General features: G+C 37.3%; 1 protein-coding gene across 4 annotated transcripts in view; it reads left to right on the top strand.

Moving 5' to 3' along the window:
* NPAS3 (neuronal PAS domain protein 3) overlaps nt 1-19385 on the top strand; it is a 595216-nt gene that overhangs the window by 571726 nt on the left and 4105 nt on the right. For all 4 annotated transcript variants that reach the window (XM_063160388.1, XM_063160386.1, XM_063160387.1 and 1 more), the window contains 3 exons: nt 12915-13062; nt 16244-16359; nt 19198-19385. The exon at nt 19198-19385 is cut by the window's right edge and continues 4105 nt beyond it. In XM_063160388.1, coding sequence (XP_063016458.1) covers nt 12915-13062; nt 16244-16359; nt 19198-19385 — 452 coding nt within the window. The remainder of the gene's footprint in view (nt 1-12914; nt 13063-16243; nt 16360-19197) is intronic.

Raw genomic sequence — 19385 nt, 5'->3', positions numbered from 1 at the left:
CCATCCATCCCAGATACAGGCCTTTGCCTTTGTCTTTTTGTGTTCAAACTCATGCTCTTTATGAAAGACCTTCAAGTTTAAATTAGTCTTGGGAATAACTGGGGAAGTACATAAGTTCTGCAGAAGCCAACATGGTTCATGTCTTTGCCCAGAGAGATGTTCAACTTCTAGCAGTTGACAATAAAAATTGTACAGAAACCAAGAGAAAAAAATTGTAGAACCCCAAATTACTTCATAGCAACTTGCCAATCCTATAAAATCAAATTCAAACCAAACCAGAAAGAGAAAATCTTCCTGGTTTAGTAAAACTAGAATTAGAGCTAGAATTCATGAGCTGGCAAACACTGGCTGTGGAAGGTGGAACCCAGCAGAACTAGTTCCCCAAAACAGAGAGAACGGGATATTTACCAGTACAACATAGGAAATTACTGCTTGAGATCACAATGGAGAAAAAAATAAATAAACCAACAACAATCAAAAAAAAAGCAGATTTGTGCAATATTTTGAAGTGGACTTGGAAGCTAAAGTAATGGATAGAAAACACTGGTGAGAAAACAAAGAAACATGACTTGAGAAAGTAGCAAACTGAAAAGGTTGTGTTTGATGGAGAATGCAGCCAAAAATCTTGGTTTATTTTTACAGGAGATAAAATAATTTGTAATGATTAAAAAAAGAAGAAATCCAAATTGCAATTGTAAATTTAAGGGTAAAAGAAACATAAGTAAAACTGCTATTCTGCCTGTTTACTGACAACATATCATAAGGGAAAAGTAAGACCACTATACCCTGCCCTCTCATCCAAGATATTCAAAAATATCAAAGAGAAAAACAAGCAAAGAAAAAAACATTGCACAAAATCACACAAGAAAAAAAATGAAGAGGGCTATTGATGGCTTCAGATCATAGCAGCCCATTAGAAACTTAGAAAAGCAGGCCTTGTTAACTCTGTCTCAGATAAAAGAAGACAAAAGCAGTTTCAGGAATGCAACCATAACAAGTACAATTGTGAAGAAGGTCTGCAAGACTATTGCAGTGACAACAGGCTTTTGTAAAGGAGCTACTGCCCTAATGAAAGGTCAGTTATGGTCACTGGAAAAACTTTCATTGGCTTCAATGGACGTTGGCGTTATGCCCTAAAAAAGCAATTTTGTGGACTAAAATTCTGAGCCCAGTGTAGTAAATAGCAAAAATTCCATTAAGTTCAAAATTTCTATTAAGAGATTTATGTAAGTTATGCCTTGAATCCCTTTTGAATTAATAAAACAACATTCATACTCTGCCTGCATTTATAGCAACACCATAATACATGGCATGATAACATACGCTATGGAAACATAATTTTTTTCCAAACGGAAAAAAAAAGTTTATGGCAATTGTTTCTCTTCTGTTTCATTCAAACTTTGAATGATCATGCTTTTTCACAAATCTCTCAGCCAATTTTTTGGTGTTACAATTCTACCTTATTAGGCTCTTTCCTGTTTTGAAATGGTTCATGGCTTCAGGAGTTTGGGAATCTTCTTATCTGTTCATCTTCACAATGGTTGTTGAACAAATTGCTGGTAGAATCATTGCACAAATCAAGTCTCTCTCACAGAGATCATAATTAAAATGTTCTCTAGTCTAACAGCCTGTGCACATCCAGTATCATGACCCAGCTGTTGGCTCAGCTAATGCACAGAAACTGGCCAAGCTGCAACAACTTTTGTTTCAATCCAAACGCTCAAAAATTATAGGTCTGGCTGTACCCTGGCACAGATACAGTCTCTAATCCTCATTCTGTGACAGAGCTCTTCATTGGATTACGTGCCATGAAAGAGTTGTAATTGAATGTTTTGTGTTTCATAGTTATGCGTATAGAACTAACAGCCTAGAAAGACCCCCTCATGGCCCAGTTCTACTTTACCACTTGTAAGAATGGGGAAGGTGACAGGATCCTCTCTATTTACTCACCACTGCATAAAAGCATTGCAGGACTGAAGTGTGTGTCAGGCATAGGGCAGTTCAAACACTTTCACCAAGCCATGAATCCCTGCATGAATAGAACTGGCCTTGTTCTTATGACATCAGTGACAAAAATACCTGATCTTAAAGCTAGCAGGATACATCTGATGTCAAATCAACACCAGAAATCATGCAGATCAATGAAATTACTGTTGTATCAGGTCTTAGCACTCTCTATAGAACACAACAAGGGCCATTGCTGCTCTCAGGAGTACAATGCTGTTCATGTGTGCTTCCCTTTTTTTGACACTGTTAGAATTCAGAAGTGTGTAACAGCTTTTTTAAGAAGTTCATTTCATGCTAGGAATGAGAGGATGTCAAATGCAGCAGGAGTATGTGTCTTCTACTTAATTGTAAAAAATTAATGGTCTTCATTGAACACCAAGTATTTGATATTACTGTTCATTGAAGGTCATTAAGAAAGTAGCAAGGAAGAAAGTCGAGACCCCTGAAGGCAACCATGAATATACTTTTGGGCAAATATATGATAACATGCCATCATTTCAAAATTAATATATTGTTTGCAAGAACACTGTCAGAAGTACATACCAATTGGTATTGGTATATAATATGTGCTTTTTCATTTTGAAATCCTAATTGAGGTCTGAATTCAAAAACCTGGCTCTGACAAGAAAGATACCGTTGTCGTCAGCTATTGCTTAGAAAATGTCATCCTCTTTCTTCAGGATTTGATTTACAGCTATAAGAAATACAATTCCTCAGGAACAGTGAGCCAGGGCAGTTCATTTCCCATAAAGCAAAGTCTCTGATGAGTATGTTTGGTAGCACTCCCTCTCATCTACTTTATCTGGTTTCCAGTGGTTAGAATAATCCAGTCTTTTTGAACACAAACTATTCCACATTCACCTTTTCCATGGCTCCCCTATTTTTCAAGGGATATTACCCCCTCAGTCTGCTTTTAAATCAGTTATATATTCATGATTTCTTTTATGTATGTTCAGTAGAAAAAAATCTATTGCTCTACAAAATATTGCTTAGTGGTTTAGCCTACCAGCTGTAGTTGAACTAACCCTTTTAACTTATGCACATCAGTTATAATTTTTTATTCTCTTAATAACCTCAAACACATGAAAAACAAATAGAATGAGTTGATAATTTCTAACAGTAAAATACTTCACATATTTTGCTATCATGCTGTGGAATAACTCTGCAATGTCAAGTAGCTCACAATTAGTAAAACTGTAGGGGGAAAAAAAGAAGTGTTTTGATCCTGAGGAATTTTTATCCTAATCAGATCGAAATTTCAATGCTCTTGTAGTGCTTAATATCTTCAATAACCAAAAAAATCAAACTGATTCCAATGTCAGGTTTTACATTCCAGGACTGAAATAAAATGCTAAAATATACAAATGAATCTCATGTTTGTACAAGTTTATTATCATCGATGGAAAGCAAGATTGATTCTAAATTAGGCTGATAGAATGTCAGGGGTTTAGCTATTTCTTAAACTAAGCCCAACTGGCACCCTGATGACAGCCTAGTGTATGTTGTTTTCAAAGTATTGCAGAAGTGCTTGTCTGACCACCTGCACAATCTTTCTCTGTGTCCATAGCATAGACCTGCAAAGATTTCTGTGTTGGACACTGGCACGCTTTAGTCCTTTTGGCTGGAGCTGGTGGAGATACAGCAAATTGAGGGAACAGGAGATAAGAAACCGGAAGAAATGGAAGCATGTAAAGAAAGATTTTTTTTTTCATACAAGGCAAAAAAGGATCATGGACTTTGGTTTTAGCACATGCCTGGTGGTTTTTTTTCAGTCCTATTGAAACTTAAGGTTACTACCCAAGAGTGTGTATTTTCATGTCTTTTAGCCATGCTTTGAAATCCTGAAGATGTTGTGTTTGCTCCTGCAAATTCTTCTTTGGGTTACATGAGATATTGGTCTGTCTAGCCTTATTCTTTGTCTGTGTTTTTGAACAAAGCCAGGTACTTTAAAAGAAGGGGAACAACAATCTGCAGTATGCAATTATGTGTGCCTTGTACCCTTGTTTTATACACTATTAACTCATGGCTGGCTCATATCTTCACAGGTGATGCTTACATTTCTGTGTGTGGAGAACAGTTGTTACTATTGTAATATTTGGAGGTTTAATTATCCATTAACCATAAAAATACTCAGAAATCATTTTTAATCCCAAGAAATTTTCAATCTTTGTGGTATTTTGTACCTTAATTTTTCCAAATGCAAATTTTTTTCTATTGGACAAATGTTTTCTATATGTAAAATAGATAAGTGTTTATCAGGAGAATCCGATCTTTGGGATAGTAAACAAACCAGAAAACTCTACAAAGATAAATCTTTAGGCTGTTTAAATCATTAGCTGCTAAACCTATTGCAGAATTTTGCCTTCTGTAGCTTAGCAATATACTGTTATACTGCAAGATGCCTCAGATATTGTTTGTATCAATAACCCTTTAACTTAATTCCTGATGCTATTTTATTTTCAAATTAAATCTAATACAATACTGATTTAGTACATTCACATTTAGTTTGTAGGCTTTCAATTGTGTCTTCCATAGCTCATAGTTAGTTGAAGTTTGCACCCAAAATCTCCTATTTTGACCTTAGAATTGTACATAATACCAGCTGTATAAATGCGTTCTGCATTAAGGGGTTATAAAGTCAAGGTTGTGCCCTGACTTCTGCTGGTAACCTCTGTGTTTTCCAGATTCTCTGTTAATAATTTTCTGGGGTCTTTTTAAAGGTTTTTTTTTTTTTGTGCTCAAAATTTCCAACCCCAAAAAATAATTTAGATTTTGATATTATTCTTGTGATAAATTGCAGAAGCATATGTTAAATTGCAAAGCCATGGGAATAAATGACATTATGGTACACATCCAGCAGCTTCACCTTCATTCTGTCCACCAAGCAATTTCTGTGCTTTTTGCTAGAGGATGTAAATGTATGGCATTTTAAAAAAGGACAAAAGTACTTCAGTCACATACCTTTCTACCTTCACTGTTGAGGGTGTCTCCAAGATTACCAAGACCAGAAGTTTCCATCACCTTATATTCTAAATCAGTGTCGCCCCACTGAAAATCCAAGAATGGATTAAGGAATTTTTGTAGTTTACTAGGCTGTGAAATACCCCATCCTAAAATGTGACTATGAAGGTATGATGGAGTTGTTGCAGAATTTTCCAGGATTTTAGAAACCTGTTAGTGCTGTGGGCTATTTCTCTTCTTTTTCTTTTTCAAAGATCTGGACTGCTGACCTTGTGTGTCTAAGGGAGACAGTTTTCAAGGCTGTAAGGATAGGAAAACTGTATCAGTAAACTTTGTCGAACATATCAAATGTGTGGCAGCAGGTCTTATTAGCACTCGTTTGAAAGAACCTGCATAAATCCCCCAAAGCTTTGCCATCTATGCGTCATGTGGTGGGTCCACGTTGGTTTTGATGCCTGATAACCTATAAAGTGGGTGGGCTGGTACAGGACTTTGCTTCAGTCCTTTGGGAATATCCTTCAAAACACCTGAAGCCTTTTAACTCAATGTCCATATGTTGCTAAGTATTGTTTTTGAGATCACAAGGTGCATAATTATTCCAAAGCTCTTTTATTTTTATTTTACAAAGTTGTGTTAGTGTTGTTTGGGTTTTCTGTGGGGAGGTTAGCACTAAACTATCTTATTAAGGTCTGTGGAAAGGTGTAAATCTTTGGGTGTTTTTTACTTGTCACAAGTCATGTGGTATAAAGGGACAGTATGTTTCAAAGACGTCTGCTGTCAGATGTGAGATGGGGATGCCATCTCTGTGGTGGTTAGAGGGAGTTTGAACATTCAGCTGTGCCATACCACCATGACACTGTGCTCTGGGTGCCTTTCCTCTAGAGATCAGCCTGAGGAAATCACTCATTTCACTCAGCCCAAGCACCCAAACAGGGACTCATTCCAGAAATGAAAGCATGTTTAAAGGGATCCCATCCCTTGAAACAGACCATTTTTAACATAGGTAATTCAAAGATAAAATTAATATTGCTGCCAATCTGCTTCCATGAATCTTCAGTTTCTTTTCCCTATTTTTGGGAGATGTAGTTATGTATAGTCCACAGATACATTTGGCATGGAAAGGGTTATATTCTAAAATCATTAATCTTACATAGGTTGTCATATGATGGACATTAATGTTAGTGGAGAGATGGAGGACAGATTTCAGTTTCTTGAGCAAGCAAGGCCAAATTTCTCCTCTGATGTAGAGTTTTAGTAGCTAAGGGCAAAATTTGGATCTGGGATTTCATTTTCCCCTACAGTTTGAACAGAGAGTTCATTAATGATAATGGAAGTTCTGTCTGAAGTTGGTGTTCAAAGCAGGCTTGGGTTTCTAAACGACCGTTTCAATATTAACAGAAGAAAATCACTTTATGGCAGGATTGAAGTCATGGGGAGAGAGACAAATCATGAGGGGGAAAAAAGTTAAGAAAAAGACAAGAAAGCCTAGAGAATCCTAGGTAGAAAAATCTGCTGCTCATTTTTCAATCCAGTCTGTCATAAAATAAACTTATATCATTTACTTACATCAATTTTATCTATAGAAACCACAGAACAGTATTCTAATATGCATGCCATAAGCTTGAATAGTGCCTCTAGCAATACATTGCATTCCATTTGATCAATACCTACATAACATTTTGAAATAAACATTTTACCTAGAATTATATAGTCTTGTTAATATTCATGGTTATGCATAATTATAAAGTTGCCATTTCAAACATTGGGCCATGGGAAAATGGTATGTTATAATAATCACAAAAAGAAGGGGGAGAGAAAAGTGCCTCTGCTGTTCAAGTAGGAGATTAAGATTTCCATGGTGCTGGGAAACACTAATTTTTGTGTCTTTGCTTGGTTTTAATAAATTTGCACTGCTACTGTGAACTGATGTCATGTAAACTGATAACATAGAATTGATTTTTAACAAAACATCTTCCTGGTCCTAATCTAAGATAATTTTCACATGCAGCATGCAAGGCCTTCCTCACTGTATTTGGCAAGTTACAAACTTTGATCCTAATGTGAATTCACATTTTTAATAGTTTGACTCAGACCGCTTTTAACATTTGCTTTTCTGCAAAGAGGCAGGAAAAGCGTTGCTTAGTTTTCAAACATTCTTAAGGTTTCAAATTTTTCTAAATGCTTGATTAAGGCTCTTTATTTTTTCTGAAGGTTGTTGATACTTAATTTTGCCTAATTTATCACGTATTTATGTGTGTAACATCCCTACACTGGAAGATTAAACAGTATTTCAGATTGTAAAGTAAGCAATGAATCGATTGCCATACTTAGCATTTTTAGAGTGACTGTAGATGCCTAAAAGAATACCCTGGTGAATGAAGAAGTTCAGTGGGAGTTTGAATATCAGTGAAGTACAGTTTTCTTTCATGAACCTGATCTGCTACTTCCTGCTTATGGTAGGAAAATATGAATTTATGTTTATAAACCTGCAACTATTACTCTCTGATATTCATATCACAGTGGCAGCCAGGTCTCAGTCAGTGGTATTGACACGATAGATTGCTTTCTACCCTATGCTAAAAAAGATGTTCTCTGTCCAGCACTCAGGGCTTTCTACTGTTGTGTGCTGTGAATAAAACACAGTTTTGTAAAGCCTCACCAGCATTTTCTTAAAGCAGTTCTCATATTTGGAATTTTCTTTAGAAGAACTCTGTTGAGATGCAGTAAGTCAGACAGGGCTGGTGCGGAGCTGTGTGCAACGAAGAGAGGTAGAGCAGCATTGCCCAGGGGGACTCTTGTGATGGGAAGCTGGCATTCTTTACCAAGCAATCTGCTCTGAAGGCCTTGCTTTTGGCCCACCAGGCAGACAACGCATTCACAAACTGTCCAGGCTTAAGTCCCCTCCTCCTCCCTCTACCCCATCCAGTAGATCCAAAATAGTGTTGTTTGTGGAGAGTTACATAGCTGACATATGATTCCTCACCACATGTCTGCAGGTCTGCTATCATCTAGCTCCTGATTCTGTACCAAGCATCATTTAACATTGCTAAATATTTTTCATTGCTAAAATAGTGGATACCCACTATTTTAAACATCTAGCTCACTAATTGCAAAATCTATAGGAAAGTCCTTGCAACATCAAAGACTCACTTGATCCTCAGAGCTATTATAAATGGACAACTGTCTCTGTTACAGGCAAATAAGGCACTTAATGCACTCTTTCTGGCTGTGATGCTATTTTTCCTGTGGGGTTTGAAAATGACCTTCCTGTAAGCATCAAGGACTGTAACTTTTCAGATAAAGAAACTTGTTCTTGTTTTAAGTCTATGCCAGGTTCATTCCCCTATAGCCCACAGTTTTCAAAAGCAGAAGAAAAAGTAATCCAGAATTAAAAAAATAAAAACCCTTCTGTTTCCAGAACGAAGTTACCCTGTCAGCTTGCCTTGGGCCTTAGGTGGAGAAGTGGAGATTAAAGAGTCAGTATTCCTTTTCATGTTTCATCTGCCAGTTTTGTGAATGTAGAAAGAGTACTTGTGGCTGCAGCTAAGTATCTGACTGTAGCATTAAGTACAGCAATTTCAACCTCGTGCAGTAAATTAAAAATATTCTTATAAGTTTACCATGAGAGGAGTTCAGTATCAATACCATCCAGTCATTGATAAAGGTATTTCAAGGAGAAGGGTGAATAGCACAGCAGATGTAACCTCAATATTTTCACCAATTATAAAGAGCCTCTTTGTGAAGCTGTGTGAATATGTAAGATGATCTCATCATTTCCTATTTACTCAATACTTACCTGAATACGCAATATAGTGTAGCTTTTAAATGCATATGCACATGAGTAAAATGTCCTTTTGTAAGAGACTTTGCTAAAAGACTGCTTTTGATACACAATTTCTTCATCTCCTCTTCAAACTGAATTAAGCTACTTCCTTCTTTTAAAACACAACTCACTATTTAGAAGCTTTGGCTTTGATTTCTCAGAACAGCCTTACAGGAAGAAACTATGTTCTTTTTCTATTTGTAACCATATTTCTGAAGACAAACTTGTACTGATTTATTTTAATTTTCTAACAGAAATAGGTTCCTGCAAAGAACACTGACTGTTTCTTCTTTTTCCCCCTCCTTCATTCCGCTGCTACAAGAATATTGCTGTGCACAAAGCTACCAAGGAAAACTGAAATCCCTCTGTTGGGAACTGTGTACACAGCAATATATTCATACTTTGAGAAATAAGTGAGGGAGTTTTTTTATTTCTTACCATGACATACTGTGCGCTTCTTGCATGCCAACCACTGAATTCAAATTGAGGAACTAGGTAACATTTCAGCAAATTTTAATCAGGTTTACCATCCACCATTTTAGGGAATATATCTGTGCAGCTGACATAAAGGTCACCAATTTTAAAACATTAACCCTCAGTTAGTCCCTTTGATTAAAGGGTTTGTGTATATGTCTCTATGTGTGTGTGTGTGTGTGTGTGTGTGTGTGTGTGTATATAACCCGATCATGCTTAATCCCATCACATGAGCCATCCCACCAATCTGGTCACAAGTCTCGTCTGCCATACTGAGTACTCCATGTAAAACACAAATAGAAATATAAAATGATTTGCACTGCTCAGTGAGTGAGGGTTTGCCTGAAAACAAAACATCCTGGCAATTCAGGATATAATCTACATGGCATTACATTTACATTCAGTTTATGCTAAACTGAAATGCATGGTCTGTTGCTAGTTAGAAAACATATCTTCACAATCAGAGCTGAGTAGAGTGATTCTTTGCTTTCATTTCTTCTCAAAATCAGGAACTTTATTAATGGACTCTCCGTACCTGCAAACTGAAGATCTTTGAAATGAAAGTGGCCTTTACTCAGTAAAACTAGTTAACAATAAACTGGATAAATTTCCTTCCCTGTTGCCTCCTTCTAATTGTTTTTTTTTTGCCTCAAAATGCTCGTCTAATTTCAAAGTTGCAGGTTGGCAATGCCAGAGTTAAAGAATACTGTAAATTAGAAAAAAATTCAAATTTTGTTTTCATTATCATTTTCTTTCATCACATTTAGAAATTTCTTTTCAAGGTATGCTGGGAATTTTCAGAACTGAGTTGGGGTGCCTAGTGCACTCTCACAGGAGGTAACAACCAGATTTAGCAGCACAGTGCAGCTTGCCTGCAAAAGAATTTCTTTATAGAGAGAATTTTTATATTGAATCATGGGACTTCCTTTAGAGCACGGGCCACAAATCTCCTGTATGAAATGTGCTTTAGACAGACGCAGCAAGGAAAATTCTGTGTATCTGGTAGTATATCTAAGCTGGTCAAAAATAGAGTGGGAATTTGCAGGTAGATGAACTTCACAGAAAGTTCATTTTTAATACAGTATTTCACACATTCTTTGGATGTCTTCTTTGTGCTTGGGAGCCTGAACTCTGAGTGCAGATGGTTTGTATATAGCTCTGATGCACAAAATTCTCATTCTCAAGAAAGCAGGCATCTTTTCCTCTTTTCCATAGCTCTGAAATGAATGCTGTGTTCACTCCATGACACAGACTTTTCCAGTGGTGCAACAACCAATGTATAAGTTACTGAAGGATGGAGGAATTGTCTAGGATGACCAAAAGAGCTGGAGAATCTGGGACCTTATGACTATCACTATGAATAACTGCAGTGTGCCCTTCAGCCACTGCCTAGTGACTCACCTGGTACTTTGATTTTCAAATGTGTATGTGGACAGTTGTCCTTTGGCATCTGTGTATCATGGTAAACTCCTTAGATAAAAACTGTTCCAAGGAAGACACTAGTGTATTTAGTAGGTACAAGTGCAGATAGATTTTAGTAGTTCCTGCACTCAGCTGTGGGTATTCATGTTTCCAGAAGAGAGAGAGTATCACTCCACGCTTGTGTGCACATCAGTTTTACACTCAGCTGTAAGCCAAGTATTTTGAATGTCCTGTTTTACTGAAATGGAAATGCTTACCATAATCAAAACTTACAGCAATGCTTTTCTTCCCTTATTCTTCCTAACTGATAAACTTGGGCTAATTTATGTGAGATTGTTTTCTAAAGTGGCTTACAACATTGGTTTGACAGAAATGCTGGGTAGTCAGTTGTTAAAGTTTTATCTTTATTCTGCTGTATAATGAGGTTTTGAAGACAATGAATTATCATAGTGGAATATTTAGAGCTTGAAATACAAAAGTAAAAATTTAGGGAAATATTGATGTCTGCCAGGACCAAACTTAGTTCACTAGAGTCTGCTTAAAAACAATAAGACCCAGATACAAATATTTGTTTATATTAGAGCTAAACATAACTTGCACTTCACATTCACTTTACACGGCATTATTTTACATGCATGTTTTTCTCTAGTAGTTGAAAAATTGCAATGGGGATTGGAGGATACCTCCAAGGTAAGGAAACATCACTGTTTGTGTGGCTGCCTTTGTAAACATCTTTTTCCTGTAGATATCTGCTGTACACAGATTTAGATATAGATACATTCACATGTATAATTGGGGGTATAGACATTTATGGTAGGAACTTTCACTGCCTTAAATACTTAATACTTATCCTTTTCCAAAGTGACTTTTTTCTTTTCTCTCAAAAAAAAAAAAAAAAAAAAAAAAAAAAAAAAAAAAAAAAAAAGAAGAGAAAAAAGAAAAGGAAAAGGAAAAAAGAAAAAAAAAAGAAAACGTACTTCATGAAACTATTGTATATGAAGCACTTATTAGCCGTAATTAAATGGACAATATGAATTTACTACGTCTTTAGGACTCTGGCTTGTTCTGGTTTAGAGCAAGATGATTAATGCAAATACATATTACTTGAGATAACCATTTAGCAGCTAATTTAGCCAAATTTATTACAGCAGTTAGAGGTTTTTCATTTTAGCAGACGGAGACAAGGACATGACAAAAGCCGGCGGAGACTGTGAAGGCACACTGCCCTCTAGTGCACGAAGCTTTGCGGGAATGGGGAGGCAGGCGGGCCGGGAAAGGGCTCCGGCGGCGGCCCTGCGAGACTTTGTGTACTTTACGGGTTTTATAAAGCCGTTCTGCTGCCTTCCACCGAAAGCTTTGCCTTTCGTTCCCTTCTCCTGACGCGCAAGAATCAGATACAAAACAAATCCGTTTCAATTTGGCAATATTTTGGCTGAGGTATTACTTTAAACATCTGTATTTTTAAGCTGTCTTGCTGTGAGCATCTACCAGCACCGTTTCACATTACTGATTGCTTTTACTTCTTTCTGTTTCCTAGCATATTTCAAGCATCTGAGAAGGCTGTCACTCTTTGGCTCTAACCAAGCCATTCTGTGCCTCCCCTAGGCCTCTTTCTCAGCCTGTTGGTGGATTTACTTTGCTCTGGTAGAAAGTAAATTCTCCAAAGACTTTTCCCCCACTGACCAGTGGAGATTTGGTTCATCTGAGAACTGTAAATTCTGTTTGACAAGATCAAAGAAACAGATGTATAAGTTCAGTGGTTGATATCGCCTGCAATGAGGAGAAATGATCAAAGCAGCAGGGGTAGAGTATCTTCCCAAACCTTTCAAATATCCAGAATCTCAAAGAGGTCTACCTAGAAGCTATGAATAAATCACATATAAATTTGCCTCTTTTTTCCTTTTCTTTTTTTACAGTTTGACATTGAGTGCATTGGAAATGTCCACACAGCAATAAGTATTCTGAGAACCATAGAGATTTGTAGGTTTTTTTGCTTTTCCTCTTGCACTGGAGTTTCCAAAAGTAGATTAAAATTATACTTTAAAACTTGTAAAATTCTAGTTATACTGAACTTCAGATCCTGTTTGTCATCTCAGTGGCATTAAATCCAAAAGAAGCCAAGTATCTTCTGCTTATACTTGTGTCACGTTGTACAATGAAGGTCATTTTACCACAATCCTAACACGTACTCTATCTTGCTTGTGTTTTGTTTGTATTTTCCTGTCAGTGCTGAATAAGGGTCAGTGTGTAACAAAGTATTACCGCTGGATGCAGAAGAACGGAGGTTATATCTGGATACAATCTAGTGCAACCATAGCTGTCAACGCCAAGAACGCAAGTGAGAAGAATATCATTTGGGTCAATTACCTCCTTAGGTAGGTCTCCCAGTCACTTCTCTCACTTCAGCTGCTGTCTCTGTTGCTTGTCTCTGTCAGTGAGAGGTCTAGGAAAAAACAACAGCCTAATAGAGAAAGTTAAGAAGAACTTTTCATGTAGTCCTTGTCAAAAGCCGTGCCATTTTGTTATAGTTATTGAGGCATCTGTCGTATCTCTGCACATGAGAATATTCTTGAATTATTATGCTGCCTCAGTCTTGAAATAAACCCTCCACTATTTTATTGCATGCCCTGAAATCTACTCAATGTGAGCTCAAAGATAAAAATTATCCACACCAACTTTCAGTAGCTGTGTTACAAAATCTGGTGTGAAGTGTTTGGCACTGTTTTATTTGGATATTAAAAATGCAGGGAAGCAATCTGCTGGTACAGCAAAAAAAAAAAAAAAAAGTTATCTCTGAAAGGCATTTGCCAGTTCACTCCAGAGAGAGGAACTTTCTCAGGACAAAAAAGGCTCAAACAACGTTGTTGTTCCTGTAAGCATCAGATAATATTCACACTGAAAAATACAACATAAAATTTAAAAACAAAAGAACAAAAGTACTATAAACTACTATTTTAAGCTATTAGAACTATTTTAAATAGAAATAGTAATAATTGCTTGAATGAAAGGCTGTTCCCTGAGAAATTCTGTTTTACCAGTATTTTTAAAGAACTGATTTCAGAGCTCAAGGGAAAACCAACAGTCACTGAGAGACAGTGAATTATAAATCTGACCTTTCTCATCTGAAAATACCTTTCAGCACATTCTGTTTTGTGAAAATGTTCAACAAGATTGGGAGATTTTCTGTTTCGTTCCAAAGCAGAACAAACAAACAAATAAAATTTGAAACCTTGAGATTGTCATGAAATGCAGTTGTCATTTTCTGGCCTGTTCTCCTTTTAAAGTGCTTGTCATGGTTTGTTATATTCCCTTTGATGCCATGAGAGTTCAAAGTGATGTCTAGGGGTTAGATTGTGACTTATTATGCCAAGTCCAGCAAGCCCTGAAGAGACTGTGCCTGCCTAAACTTGCATGTTGAAATGCTTTTGATTCCCCTTTTGGGGGAGAGAAGGAAGCAACCCCTGGCAGGAGAGCATTGAAGGGGTACTGAGGGAAACCTCACACAGCAGCGGAGTTTTCACTGGCACCTGCAGATTTTTGGCCTGATATGATTTAGCACAGACTTTTCTGAACATTTCCTTATCCTGCTACTTTTTTGTCTGTTCTTACAAGTGTGAGGCAGAATGCAGCATTTCCAGAGGTCAGATTAAGGCTGACAATTCTGAACTGGAAGTACAGATTCACTGCCCCAGTCCTTAACAGGGCTGCAAAATGCCCAGAAATGTTCTCATATTTCCTGCTTTAGCTGTAAAAGTCGTGCATAAGAATTATGAACAGCTGCCTCTTTCCCCTTTGCTGCTTTCCAGACAATAGGTGAACCTAGTTCACAAACATCCCACAAAATAATTTTCTCTACAAGCAGAATATACCTAACAAAAAAAAAAAAAAAAAAAACCAAAAAGAAAAGAAAAGCTGTGTGGTCTGTCTTCCCCAGCTCTCCTCCCAGAATCTGATTTTTCTAGTCTGTTAGAGAAATATTAACATCTTCACTGAATTTGTGTTTTTAATTTAGATTTCTCCTTGTACTGGAATTCACAAAAGATCTAAATGTCCAAATAATATTTTAATAACAGATTAAGGCATAATTAGGTCTACTCTTAGCAGGAGTACTGGTCTGTATACATTTCCATGCATTAGAAAGTATGATTCAGCTGTCTGTAAAAGGATAGACTAATTATAGTGACAGGGAGGATTAATGCTGTTCTTGTTCTAGCAACTTGTTATTCACAGTGTGAAAGCCCTCAAACATCTTTTGCTTGGAGGGGGCAAATTTGGGGACTGCCCTGGGATGCAACAGAATGAAGTCACTTTGTCAGGACAAAGCCATAAAGATGATAATTGTAACACGGCATCTCAATGTGAACTGTGTGAGCTCTGAGTGTTCACAGTGCACTCCAAGAGGCTGAATATGAGCATACTGTCATTCTGAAAGTGTGTCAGGCACCCCCAGTGCTGCCTCATATTGTTCCATGCAGGACTGTGGATTTTCTGTTTTACCAGAATTGAACTTGAACTGCATGGAAATGCTCACTCATTCAAAAATTATTAAAGACTTTGTTATTGTTAATATTCTCTGCCACTTATGTTTAGCTATGGCTGTTCCCCTGTATTTGCACGCATTTAAGAAAGGAGCACATTTTAAAAGGTACAAACCAAGCAAAAGCAGAGTGTTTCAGGGGTTTTCTTCCATCTCTCTGGCAGTGGAGCTTTTTTAGATTGCAGTCATGTTCCTTGCTAACAAGTCACAGGTGAGCACCACATGAGCAGATGAAGATATGATTATAATGGGTGTGTTGACAGTTCTTTATCCCTAACATATGCATCTTAACATGCACATGTGCATCTGTCACATAGTTAGAGAGGTTGTTTTTGGTTTCTTGCTGATGTGGATGTATGTGTGCTGTATTTAAAAATATGTAACCTCTTTTATCTAATTTTTGGCCAGATTCTTTGGAACAGTGGTCACTTTTTTAGCCCTAGCTGAGCACCTCCTTAATAATTTCATGTATGATATGCTTGATTAAAATGTGGAAAACTGGAATGTTGAGAAAAACAGGCATTGAAAGGACTCTGGCAAGGCTGATAGAGAACATTTCTACAGAGATAACTCTAATAGACATTGACAGTGGGAGAGAAACAGATTGGAAGAGTTAAAACACTCTCTCTGTCCTCCCGGGCACAGTAATGGGATCGAAATCGAGATATTTTGTTGTTGGATGATTACACAGTGTAGCTTTACTGCTAGATATCACACAAGCCACGATGTCCCACTTCAGCAAGGACGCTTTGATAGCTCTAAAACTTCACTAGAATCAAACAAGGTTTAGTACCTGGTCAATAAAAGTTTTTGACTGCAGTATTAAAATAAACCTTCACAAAATCCCTGCTGTGAAGCTCTGAAGCCAAAAATATGTGTTTCTGTGTTTACTCTGCTATTCTTCCTGTTCTTTGTTCCTGAACTTTGATATGAAAAGAGGAAAAAATCATGAAACTGCAAATCATCCAATTGTGTTTATATTTGCTGTATCCTCTTTATATTTGCTGTATCCTCTTCAGTAACCCAGAGTACAAGGACACTCCAATGGATATTGCACAACTTCCTCACCTGCCAGAGAAAACCTCAGAATCCTCAGAGACCTCTGACTCTGAATCGGACTCAAAGGACAACTCAGGTAACAAACATGGTGTGCCTTTACACCCACGAGAGGTTCTTATCATGAAAGCCACAGGATCAGCTTTTCAGTTGCTTTTCCTTCTCAAGTATTTTTCCATTAAAACAAACAAACAAAATATCATATAAAATTAAATTGAAAAACACTAGCAAAATCTTTTAATGACCTCAGCCTTTCCATTTCCTCAGAATTTCTCTTCGCTTTCTTCATGCAGTCTTGCCTACATAGCACCAAACTAAATATTTGATTTCCCAGCTGTGCTTAAGGTGTTTTGCCTTGTGCAGAGGACTTGGGATTGCAACTGTTGGATAAAATTCAAGCTCTTCTCTTTCCAAAGTAGTCAGACATTCTCCAGAGAGGTCTCCACCGTCAATTTTTATGACTCCTTTTGTATAAATACATTCTTGAAGAGTCTCACTAGGGGGCAGTAAAGATTGAAAAAATTTAGAGTTTTATTGGGTTAAAAGTTATATTTAATTAAAATGTGTGGGTTCAACAACTTGTTTCTATGCTCTTTAAGTCTGGGACTTCAGCTGTTTTTTAAAAGCTGAGTGTACTTCTCAAGTTCTATGTGTAAATTAGTCCTACAGATGGTCCAGTGCACAGATGGTTCACACATTCCCTGTTAGTTTTAACAGTGGCTACCTAGGCATAGGTGCAAATCATCTGGCCTTGAGAGAAGTGTGTTTTCCTGTAGCCCAAGAAGTAAAGATGTTATTCAGCTGTTCTATGTAGGATGGGTAGATAGATAGATAGATAGATAGATAGATAGATAGATAGATAGATAGATAGATAGATAGACAAACAGACAGATAGATAGATGATTTTTCTCTCATGTCTATGATAACTATGATACCAAAAACACTGTAGAGAAAATGGATCACTGTGATATAAATCAAGAAAAAGCAAGAAGAGGATCAGGATATTATATTATATGCTATTATATTGTATAATATTTTTTATATGGATGTACTCTTTCATCTTTTGCTTTTATTTGTTATACTTTGACAGTTTGGTTTAAGTCAATGTGCAGGCTTGCTGACCACTGTCATTGAGAATTTCTTCATCCATTTCCAGTGCTTCCTTTATGCTGTCTTGTTCCTAAATAGCCAAATAACACATATGTGGAGAACAGTTTGCATTTCCCTGGAAATGCACTGGAGATTTCTCCAAGTGAGCACATGAGAAATACATGTACATTCACAACTTCTAAAGCTGATGCAGAACAAGACAGCATTCCAAAGGTGCACAGATATTTATATCTCTGAAGGAGATATCTGGGAGTCTTGGAAGGCAGAAGACACAGGGGCTTGTTTACTACAAAGGCATTAAATAGAAATGCCAAAGGACCTGAATTTGGAACAGTATTTTAGATGAAACCAACAAGTTCAGTTCAAGCTGTGATATAATCCCAGGCAAATATTGTGTAGCTTTAGACCACCTCACTCTAAGACCACCCTTCCCCAGCTGGTAACCATGGCCTTAAAAGAAAGCGTCTTCAAAAAAAGGAATTAAAAATTGTAGGACAAATTCAGTCCTAGGTGGAACTAAAAGCTGGATGAGACTTAGGGGTTTACAGCCACTACTTTTTCCTGTAGGTTTTATTTTTCAAAAGGAAGGGTCTCTCTGCTGCTGTTCAACAAGCAGAAGTCCCACTAAGTGACTTGCAAAGGGCAGTGTCCTGAATGCTCAGGCAGCTTTCCTGTCAAACCCACCTTCAGCACTTCTGGGAAATACTTTGGTATTGACATGGCTTCAGAAGTAACCAATATCTTTAGAGACAAATGAATCCTTTCCCTCTCCACCTAAAGCAAGGATGTTGAAAAGGGTAGTACTTGGCTGTGATGAGTGAAAAACGTCTTTTATTAGGCAACAAAAGATTTCTGGCTGGTCTGTAAAGGACGGGGTTTCCTGAAACCTTTTTTGACCCTTTCAAACATAGTGTGATAATGGAGCATATTCAGTCTCAGAGCTGCTTTGGCTCTCTGAGTCCAGTGGGCTACAGTGTTTATCTCACCCATATTAGAATTATAATTAAATTAATTCAAACAAGAAGAGTGACAGCTTCTCGGGGCTGTAGATGTGCTATTTTCAATGGTCTTTAGATGATTTGGATCAACCAACAAATTGATTCATTGGCTGATTATTTTTTCTGTATTTTTTTATACTTGTTTTCCTTCAGGATAATATAAGACAAGTCTAGCAACATAGAAAATTTGTTTTAACAATAAACTGGTTTATTCATTTATTTTAACTGGTTTATTCATTCATTCGTACACAAGTTGCTTCTCTCACATGGAAGGATTACAGCAGTAATTCCACTGCAGCCAGAGACTCTATGCCACTTCAAAAGTGGCAATGGTCCTAGGAAAATGAGATGAGAGTACTAGAATCTTCATTAGTAAATAGTGCTATACATGGATGCCTGCCCACTGCAGGAGAACATGGATGTGAAAGAACAATCACCAGAACATTAGGGGATAATGGGATTGTTCACTGACTCCTCTTTGGATGGCACAGCTACAATGCTGTTGTGCTCACAGCTGTCATGATTCCTGTCCAGTGAGCAGATGAAAAGGTCCCTCAATCGAGGTGCAGCCATGTAGCATAGGCTTCTGGTGCATTAACAGTCCTGAGTTAGAGATATTCATGGTGATCAAAACTCTCCCAACACAACACTGAAAAAAAAAAAACATGCAGCTTTACAGAAGAGAACATCTTTGGCCAAAAATAAAGGTTAAAGCAAATCCAATTTCATTGGTAGGCAGAAACCTGGACTTGGATTATAATATTATGTTCCTATTGCTAATGCTTTGTTTCACTTTCATTTTGCTCCAGAGGACAATGAGAACTCAAAGTCAGATGAGAAAGGAAACCAGTCAGAAAACAGTGAAGACCCTGAATCCGACAGGAAGAAGTCAGGAAATCAGTCAGATAATGAAATGAACTGTAATGAGGATGGGAACAGCTCCAGCAACCAGGACAGCAGGGACAGTGATGACAGCTTTGAAAACTCAGACTTCGAG

Source organism: Melospiza melodia, chromosome 6 (assembly GCF_035770615.1).
Source record: "Melospiza melodia melodia isolate bMelMel2 chromosome 6, bMelMel2.pri, whole genome shotgun sequence".
Classification (NCBI taxonomy): Eukaryota; Metazoa; Chordata; class Aves; order Passeriformes; family Passerellidae; genus Melospiza; species Melospiza melodia.
Note: the sequence above shows the minus strand (reverse complement) of the source record. Positions and strands in the feature narration are given on the sequence as shown.